Raw genomic sequence first — 9,991 nt, forward strand, 5'->3', positions numbered from 1 at the left:
GGAAGCACATGTACCTCAAGTATTACCTATTGATTGGTCATAACTTCATCAATTAATGAATGTTACAGTTAGAGTTGTTGTCTGGAATGAAAACATGTAGCTTTGTGATGTTCATTTTTATCGTGTTAACCTTGTTCGCTTTATAGTTGATAACGGACTTACGTTGAATCAAACTGGGCTTTTACACTCTAGATGTGCGCACACAAGGTTGTGTGTGAATAGATGTAAAAAAAACGAAGAACAAAGGAGAGGAAATTTTGCAAAAGAACAATGACTATTACATAAAATGATGGTGATCAATACCAGAAAAGGGAATGTGCGTTATCCAAGTACATTCAAGTACAGAGCTTATTCCAAAAAAAAAAAAAAAAAAAACAGTACTCCGTCCAATAATGGTGGAAGGAGCTACAATAAAGTGTTTGCAAATTTGCCATTTGTCAAAGTATGTTGTAAAGTGTTTGCAAATTTGTCATTTATCAAAGAATGTCTATTTGAAACATGTAAGTATAGTAAAGACAGACAAAATAACTTGATTACATTAGGCAAACTGGCACTTTCTTATTCTTTCTCTTTTTCTTGCGGTTTCTTTTCTTATCGATGCTAGCTATTCCTCTTTTAAGTTTTCCCAAGGAAGGCATGATTTGCATGATTTGTGTCTCGGCTTGTTGCTTCTGGTTCTTTTTCCTTTTACGTGGTTTTTTTCTTGGTGGAAAATCAACATTACTTGACCCATTTTTAACAATTGCTGGTGATAACAAAGACTCCTCTCCATTTAGACTTGATGATGGTGCCGTAAATTTCTCAACGACACCATCGTCTGTAAGTTTTCGCTTTCTGCTAGTTGAAGCGGCACTACCATCCGTGGAAACTTTTTGTTCTATCTTTAAGTCTTTCTTCGCGAAGAGTGCCACAAAAAATCCATTGGTATAATCGACACTTGGCGAAGCGCGAATGCATTTCTCCGCTGTAAAAAAGTAAAAAAAAAAAAAGTCAGATTTCGATCATTTGTGCGTGACTCTTACTCGATACAAGGTTATTACAAGTGTGAGAAAGCCGATAAATTCTATAGGGCGCTTTCCAAAAGTCAGATCTGACCGGCCAGACCATAGCTGGAGCAGCCATTTTGTCCATGAAATAGGCTTTTCCCAAGAGTTTTTACTAAAAAACTCTTGGGAATAGGAGATTTTTCCAGATTAGTAAATATCTCCAGATCTATTACATTTACGGTATCCAGATTTACATTCTATATTCTATTCTACAGCGTAATTACTAAACTTAGGTCATTATGAGACAAGTGTCGAATGACGACCCAAGATTATATCTGGGTGACTTTTGGGCGACACTGTCAGGGAGACTATGGTCGACTCCAAGAGCGATATGATATGCCTACCCCCTGGGAAGACAGGTAATCCTCTGTGTATCCAAGAGGGCAAACAGTGCTCCAGAGTGAATCTGTCACAATTTCTTTTCAAAGCTGCTTCGACAACATCCTCGTTTTCCTTAAACAGAAAAAAAAGACCATTACTTGACCAACACTATCGCCCATCTCATAAAACGAAACCTCTGCGGTATTTCCTGTAGTCTGGGTCTCCCCCACCTTTTTTATATAAATTTTAGTGTTCGTCCCCAGCGAGCTTGCGTACTTCATAAAAAAATCGCCCCTCTCTCCGCCCCTAACCCGAAACGTTACAGAGCTATTAAAGTCAAGCCAGGTCACGCGAACCGGCCCCCAAGATTCCATTAATAAAGTTATTACTCGAAAGTTAAATCCGTTGGTAATTGTGGATTTTAGATTCATCTCTACATTCCTGCAAGCGTAATGAGCCGTAAATTCACACGCGAGGCAGTTAATTAAATATCTACCAGCTCAGTTTCCCGGAATTCGAAGTAAATGTCTTCGAAGCAATTTTAACCATTCAAACTTTTCGTAAAGTTCTCTTAAAGTATTCAATTACGCATGTAGGAATGCCGAATTGAATTTGACACTAGTTACGTGAACGACTAACAGATCCATTTTTCAAATAATCAGTTCATTAATAGGATCTTCGGGGGGGGGGGGGGAGGGAGAGGGGAGAAGGGGCACGCTTGACCTGCCTTGACTGTAAAATAGCGTAACCATGATCTCGTGTTCTTACTGGATTCTCATTCTACTGTATGGTCTCCTTTGTGTCTATAACATTGAGATTACTGCACTTCTACTGTGTATACTATTCATTGGCTAGACTTCCTGCAGTCCCGCAGTCGTCCGATTTACAAAATAAATTTTGAATTCTGTCATCGACTGCGGTACTGCGGTCTACAAGCACACCACTTACTTGACAGCGACTGCGGGAGCACGAGTTGAATAGCCACTTAATGACTGCGGGAGCACTAGTTTTACTCACTTAGATTTAAATACAGAACACGACTGCGGGACTGCCAGAGCAGTTTTTTAAGTAATATGAAAATAATATTAGTAGCGGGGTATTCTGCAATCGCTCCTATTCATTTAACCTGAGGCTAAGAAAGAGAGGAATGAGAAATGGAAGGATGTAGCCTGCGGGCTAGGCAATCGAGTTGGAGTTTTGCACCCTATCTTCGTTTACGAATCCACAAAGAAGAAAATACGTATGGAAGGTTTTGAACTTGCCACGAGCTCAGTATAAGACTGCTCAAAACTAGCGCCCTATTTTTGCCAAGGCAAGAATAACCACTCGCTTCGTCGCCGTGGGTCATCTAGTCTGACGTGGTGCTCCGCACTTGAGAAACAATTACAGATTACTAAATGTGGTAGTCACCGTAGTAGGTTTAACAGCAGGAGTTGTAGCCATACCTTTTGATGAACAGAACAAGTGGAATACACCACCCTCTTTACAAAAGGAAATGAAAGGGCGTGATTCAATACTGACAACTGAAACTTGGCAAGTGATTCAAGTCTATTCTGCGAACAGAACGAAAAGTAAACTTAGTCTCTGAAAGAAACAGGAGACTCACTCAACAAGCAAATAGTTCACAACGCCTCATGTAAGGGAATTCGGATTCCGGAATCCGGAAAAATTTTGCTTAAGAAATCCGGAATCCCAAGCTTTGGAATCCAGAATACAGCTCACGGAATTTACAATTCCACTAACGATTGGAATCCGGAATCAAAGTTACACTGGCAAAGAATTCGGAATCCAGTACCTGGAATCCGGAATCCACGGCGTGGAATCCGGAAGACTGTCTTGGATTCCCTTACTTGGGGCGATATGACTGGGTCAAAGTGGTTCCCACTCAAACTGATCAGTATTTAATTCGTACATCTGGTTTAAAAGCAGCAACGTTAAGTGTCTGTTAAAATCATATCGCAGGAGGTCAAAGTCTCAAAGTCTCAAAGACAAAAGCGAGAACTCGGACAATTAGCCACGCTCTAAGGAGCAGAGGATTGAACACGAATGCCTAATCTAAAAATTAAGCCTTTTTTTTTCAGAAAACTTTACTACATTCGATAAATTTGACCGTTCTTTTTGGCTCAACACAAAGACGTGGAAATCCACACTCTTGAAAATCTTAAACTTGAGAGAGACAGATCCAACCCGTATCAAGCTCTCCTGTTTGAACGATTTCTAAAGGCCCACCACTGACACTGACTTCCCTAGTCTCTAAACACGCTCAGATTCTAAATTAAGGTTTGGATATTTTTCAAGCAGTTGGGCATTCGTACTCAGTTATTGTTTCTGTCTGCCACTGGAAAATTTCTCACTGGCCAGGCCCCGGTGGCCAGTCTCACCATTTTGTCTTCAGTGGCTTGATCCTCATCAACAAGGTTGTCCATTCTGCTAACAATACCAGACCCGCTACACGAGGGATCCACAACAATGTATTCTACCTTGCTATACTTCTCATCTACAGGATCTACCTAGTAAGAAACAAAAATAATGGAGTTTAAAAAAAACACATAAATTTATCTAGTTGATGAGGACAATAATGATGATGGTGATGATGATGATGATGATGATGATGATGATGATTGTATGATAGGCTTTATTGATGTATGATCTTAACAAAACTGACTCTTCTTGTATCACAGATCATGGGGTCTGCAGGTCTGTAATCCTTGTGTTTAAGCCACGAGAACTGGAAATCAAGGTTATTACTTATTTAGAAGACTTTCTGTGACACCAACCTCTAAAAAACTACAGTTTGATGTTGTAACGCAGCTAGCACCAGCTATCTTCATCAGCCTTTGCATCACTGCCAGCCTCTTTCTGTTGGTGTCAAATGAAAATATATTTCTGTCCAAAACAAAAAAAGGAAAGGAATATGTTAAACACATTTTTCGTTTCCTTTATACATGTGCAATTTCTTTGCAGACTAATTGAATCGCTGAATGTTCACGCAAGAGGCCCAGTACATCCTTGACCATCTCGCTGCAATCAGCAACTTAATTGTTGAGACAATAATAAAAATTGTACTCGAATGGGGTAACTTCGAAGAGCAAACAAGCCACACCCCTCCCCCCTCCCCTCCATTCAAAGTTGGGGTGTTTGTTTTCTCTATAGGTAGCTCGAAAAGCCGGACAACAGTCACATTGCATGAAGGGAGTGGGAGAGGAAAGGCAAAATGTCAGAGAGACTCTTCAAGGCAAAGTGTCGAAACAAATTTTGACGCTGATTATTTGTGGATTCCTTAGGAATTTGCCAGCACAACCAAATGCCCTTCAGTATGCAATCTTGGGTGTAGCCACCGAGCAGACGTTTTAAGGACTTTGTCACGCGTTCCTTTCCCACATTCGAGGCTATCTTCATACTTGTCCAATACTCTGCAAAATTTATGTATGGCTTTGTTAAATTTCTCATTGTCTTGCTTCGTTCTTTATTGTTATGCTTTTGTACAATATGGTAGTGTGAAGCCAATACAATATAATACCATGCATAAATTTGTCGCAGTATTGGAGAACCCTCGCTATCTTAGGTGATTACATTCCAGTAGAAGATGGATACAGTAGAACCCTCCTTACGGCCACCTTAACTATGCATTGTTAATGCAACTTCATTGAGGTAACTGACACAAAAGACTACTGAGTAAGATTCTGGAGAGTGTTGGAATGCCTGCAAAATTATAAGGGTTTGTAAGTATAAACCAAAGACTACGAGGCATGTGATCTAGCAATTTTTCCATTGCTGAATATTTTTTACTGTCGTATTTCTCTGCTTTTCAAACCATCATCAAATTGCACTTTTAAGAGTTAATTTATAAGCATGAGATAGGTCATGTGACCATGAATTGGAAAGGGTTGGCCTTTTAAATGAGTTCTGCTGTAATTATTATAGTGACATACCCTTGATTGTTCATTAAGCTAGCTAAATGACTGCTTTTGTTGCCAGGAGCTGCACAAGCATCAATGACATGAGATCCAGCGGGTGGGTCTAGAACATGTGCTGGGAGACAGCTGGCCTGAATTGTAATAACAACAAATAAAAAAAAAAGAGTTGTCAAATGCTTCAACTGTGAATGTAATACATGTTTCACATGTATTTTCTTTTCACAACTATGATGTGAAATGACCAATGAGATTATGAAAGGCAAGGCAATAAATTTTACTGTATGTTTCTGAACTTGGACACACTCGCAGGGTGTAAAAGTGCCAATCCACTCCTCACCTTGTCCTGAAGAAGGATAAGTCCACTGACGTAAAGAGGATGGTTATGGAGATCTGTTCCAGGAGGGAAAATAAGAACGTCTGGCAGATGTACATCACACATGAACTGTTTACTAGCAGTTGACTCCTTGCTCTGGGGACAGAAAATGCAAATAGAAAAAATAGCACTTTATCCCAGATTATGTTACATTATTTGTACCATCTTCTCATTAGGGAGTAGTCAAACCCCTTAGAAAAACACAGCATGACATATTCTTATAATACACTGCCCATCAGGATACGTTTCTGGGAAACTGCCCACCTACCCCTCCCCTAAGTCAACATTTTGCCCTAAGTGAAAAGTAAGCATTAATGTTGGCTTCAATGATCGATACACTGTTTATTTTATAGATTTTTTTGTTTACTTTGTTACATATAGGGTTAATTATTGTCAGGACCTGCTGTTACTTCTTGCAAATTACCCTAAAAAATGTACTAACCTTTTGAATAAATGCATCAACTCCATCTAACTGAACCTGCTGGTAATCATTTTGTTCAAAATGTTTGATTACTTCCTCTACTGATGTCTTAATCCTGTTGATTCTGATGTAACGTGGAATAGAACCTGAAGCAACATAATATTTATTAGATCACTAGTTAGGGGGTTTCTTCATTTCTTGGTGTTGCATATTGCCTCCTTTCTGAATTAATTTTCTGCAAAATAAGTTACTCTAATGATTATGTCCTTGGTTTGAATCATCAGTCACGCTTGTAAAAAGCAAATTTGTTGCCTCCTGCCTCTTGGTTTTTTTCAGGGGGTGTTATAGCCTCTTCAATCTCCAGATTGCTTTTTATCACACAGCCTCTTCTAAAAATATTAACTGCTATATGTACGGGGAGAAGGACATTTAATATGTGATAATTATTGGCAGGGATACATTTGTAAAGTCCTAGAGTCACAAAGGAGCCAATTCTCTCTCTCTGCCTTAGAACTGTAGTAGTAACAATAAGGTGGATCCCAAAAACAGGATTATGGAAAGACCATCTAGGCAAAAATAAGGTACAGTGTCTCAAGTACATGTATTTTTGCAACTGGTAATTAAGCTAGAAAAGATAAGTGCACCTTCACTATACAAAACAAAACAATTACTAATAATATTATGATAAAAGAATAATCATAATAATCAAGGCTGTGCTCTAGCAAAGCCTGGTGGCTCGTAGTGCAGTAGTGCATAATTTTAGCTCCCAGGCAACTTGAAAATTGTACAAATTATAATGCTGGTCAACCAGGATTTCACAGGTTCAGAGCACTGTATGGGCTCCCTTCAACTTTCCTTGGAGGACAGCTTTGACAATAACACAACAATAGCAGCAAAATATTCAGAAACTTTAATTCATGTATTAGTGAAATCACTAGAGCTATAGCTGTAGTACACTACCCCTCCTTTAGGCATTCAAATTCCAACCTGCTTCATGAGCCTTCTTGGGTAAAAGGTCCTCATTTCTGTGGACTTTGGCGCGAACTTTCATACGAGCCAAACATGACTGCAATACAGACTTGTTTTTTAAGATACACTGTTTGAATTCTCCACCACCTTGAATACCTTGCCCAAACAGGAAATCATAGACCAGCACCAAGGCATAGTTGTGTCTCAGCTAAGAGGAGACAAGAAAATTGGACATGTACTATAATAATGCATTTTTACAGATCTGCCTAGTAATGCCTGAAAAAATGCAATTGAAAACATTTAAAGGAGCTACATCATGGTCTCTACATCTTAAGGCTAGAGTGGTTCAACGCTTTAATAGCTTTCAAAAGCAGAAGCCTTTTTCAGCTTTTGTTTCACACACCTTCTCTTGGCATGTGAAACAAAAATATGCTCAAAGGTATTACTTACATATGATCCATATACCATCACTTTCCATGACTTTTTTAAAGCTTTTTAAGACCTTAGGTTTAGCTATCACTTTCAAAAATTTTAAAAACTTTCCTTGTTTCATGGTATATTTGCACATTAAACAGTTCAACAAACAGTACAGACTCTGGTGTCCACCAAAATGTGTGCCGCTTGTCATCTGCAGTAACTTATCTATCAAACAAAACTTTAAAATTCCATGACCTTCCAAGACCAACAATTAAATTCCTTGACTTTCCAGGCCTGGAAAATGAAATGCTTAAATTCCATGACTTTCCAGGTTTTCCCTGACCTGTATGAACCCTGTTTCAAAAGAGGTATAGTTTTCCATGCTGCTGTAGATACATGCTAATATATGATTCTTTTCATTTGAACAAGGTAAATTTGCTGATTTTGGACCAGGGGGAAATAAATTAAGCTCATTTTTTTAGCTGACCCACACAACGCTAGCCTGCGTGCAGACAATAACTAAACTCTGATTAGTTAACCAGAGTTTAATTTCGTCTGCGCGCAGGCTAACACAACGCATAATTTTTTACAAGTGGCAGAGTGATAAAACCAAAAAATTTGTAGAGTCAGGCCTACGCCCTAAGGCCTGGCTACGCCCCAGGCTGTAGGAGGAGACTCCCTGTGGTGGTTTAGTTCCAGCAGGCAATTGCGTCCATTAGAACAAACTGATCACTAAATCTTTGCATTTTAGGTGGTCATGCAGTCTCACCTTTTTTTCAAGTTTTAACAGCTTTGTTTCTTTGAATATTTCTTCAAGAATTCCTTTATCTAGAGAATTAAAAATTAGTAAATGACATTTGTGACCTTTCAGATTAAGTGTGTTTTTGAATAAAATACAGTCAAACCTCTATTAAGCGGCCACCCTTGGGAAATAGCCAGGTGACTGTTTAGTGGAGGTTGACTATTTAGAGGAGGTTTTCTAAAATTAAGCCCATAATGTGGCAGAAATTGATGAAGAGGGCAAAATATTCATCACTCTATTTACAATTTATTGTTCACAACAACAGCAACTGGAAATACGATGAAAGTATTTGGATGTTCTGAGGAGTTCACGCCTAAACAACGAATTTTACAGTAATGTCGTTTGTAAGGCAAGCTTCTTTTCAATCAAGCATACACTCCAAGACCTCATGTGTTTTCCAGTGGTCTGGCGCTATGGATCCGGTGGCGGGGAGATGTTTTATATATCTGTCTGCACCCCATCACTATATAACAACACACTTACACTTCAACGTTTCACACACCAGAGCATAAAGTTTCTTCTTTCTAGGGAATGAACTGTTGATAGCCAAGGATTTTGCTGTGCCCTGTTTCTTGATAACTTTATCCACGACGTTCGCCGCACACGAATAAAGCGACGCCATGTTGAAAATTATCGGATTGACAGCTGGCCTGGCAGCAAAGCCATACTTGTCTTTAACCTCGTTCCCAGGATCTTCTTATTTTCGAAAAACGAGAAGACCTTGGGGTCGAGCTTGCTTTTATCTCAACCGGGGAAAACTGGGGACATTGAGCGGCATCAGAAGTTATCAGAAGACACATTTTTTTAATCATCACAAACAAAACACACAACAATAACAACGTCAACAGAAAGTTAAACAACGAACAGATCGGTTTATCATCCGCATTTATTGAGGTACGGTTCTTTGTGGCTCACTATGAATGTTGGAAAAATATGAACGTGTATGAATATATGTATTTGCTTAGTCTATGAGCGCTTTACAACGCATTAAGAAATGGTAGTTTCGAAAACGAAGCACTGGAAAACGAGGACCGGAGCACTTCGTTTTCGAGATTTGGGTGCTTCGTGCTTCGGTCTTCATTTTCGAAACAACCATTAAGAAATAGCCCATTAACAAGTTACCCTTGGTCTCTTTATCAAAGCGAGGTCTGGTGCATAACTATTCAAAATTAGTTTCATTTGCCTATGAATAAAAATTATACGAAAAATATATCTTGATGACTCTTGCGAAAAGTTATTTCCAAACGAAAAGATGGGGTAAGACTCGCTTTAGAAAAGAGGCTCAAGTTTATTCTCAAAGCTTTGTAAACTACGCGAAAAGGTCCAAAAAGTGTCTTGCTCGACATGACATTACTATTTCACTTATGCTAAAACTTTTGCACATCTTCAATATTCTGGGAGTTTTATAATTACTGCACCCTGAATATTCATATCACGAATTCTTCACATAACTAATTAAATACTTCTTATCTTATCTTATTTCTGGATAATGGGTTCGATTGCGAGGGAGGATGCAGACATAGTTAAAGGGAAATTTTCCTGAGTCATTGTTAGGCCTAGTCTAAAATGTCATCCGTTTCTCCCCTTGCCACCTGTTTGGTACCCTGGAAACCAGAGGTTTTTTCGGGTCACTTTTCAAGACTTGACCGAAACCGGAAACAACGCATGAAAAGCCTCTGGCACCCAGGGTAGAGGGTACCTGTTTGGGGCTTGGGCGAAGAGACG

General features: G+C 39.1%; 1 protein-coding gene across 1 annotated transcript; it reads right to left on the minus strand.

The window, feature by feature from the left end:
• Nucleotides 1-211: 211 nt before the first annotated feature.
• Nucleotides 212-9,013, minus strand: LOC140922674 (28S rRNA (cytosine-C(5))-methyltransferase-like). Its single transcript, XM_073372667.1, has 11 exons — nucleotides 8,750-9,013; nucleotides 8,234-8,292; nucleotides 7,066-7,255; nucleotides 6,100-6,224; nucleotides 5,622-5,744; nucleotides 5,300-5,415; nucleotides 4,145-4,253; nucleotides 3,749-3,877; nucleotides 2,813-2,920; nucleotides 1,391-1,499; nucleotides 212-964 (listed from the first exon to the last, which is right to left on the minus strand). Exons 1-11 carry the CDS (start codon nucleotides 8,886-8,888, stop codon nucleotides 534-536), a joined length of 1,638 nt encoding a protein of 545 aa, XP_073228768.1. The 5' UTR covers nucleotides 8,889-9,013; the 3' UTR covers nucleotides 212-533.
• Between the last annotated feature and the right edge of the window lie 978 nt (nucleotides 9,014-9,991).

This window comes from Porites lutea, chromosome 13, assembly GCF_958299795.1.
Source record: "Porites lutea chromosome 13, jaPorLute2.1, whole genome shotgun sequence".
Taxonomy (NCBI): Eukaryota; Metazoa; Cnidaria; class Anthozoa; order Scleractinia; family Poritidae; genus Porites; species Porites lutea.

Coding starts and splice junctions, on each gene's coding strand:
- LOC140922674 (XM_073372667.1), bottom strand. CDS start 8,888: ATGGCGTCGCTTTATTCGTGTGCGGCGAACGTCGTGGATAAAGTTATC. Junction 5,745..6,099: donor TTGATGCATTTATTCAAAAG/GTTAGTACATTT, acceptor CAGAGCAAGGAG/TCAACTGCTAGTAAACAGTT. Junction 965..1,390: donor ATTACCTGTCTTCCCAGGGG/GTAGGCATATCA, acceptor ACTTTTTTACAG/CGGAGAAATGCATTCGCGCT.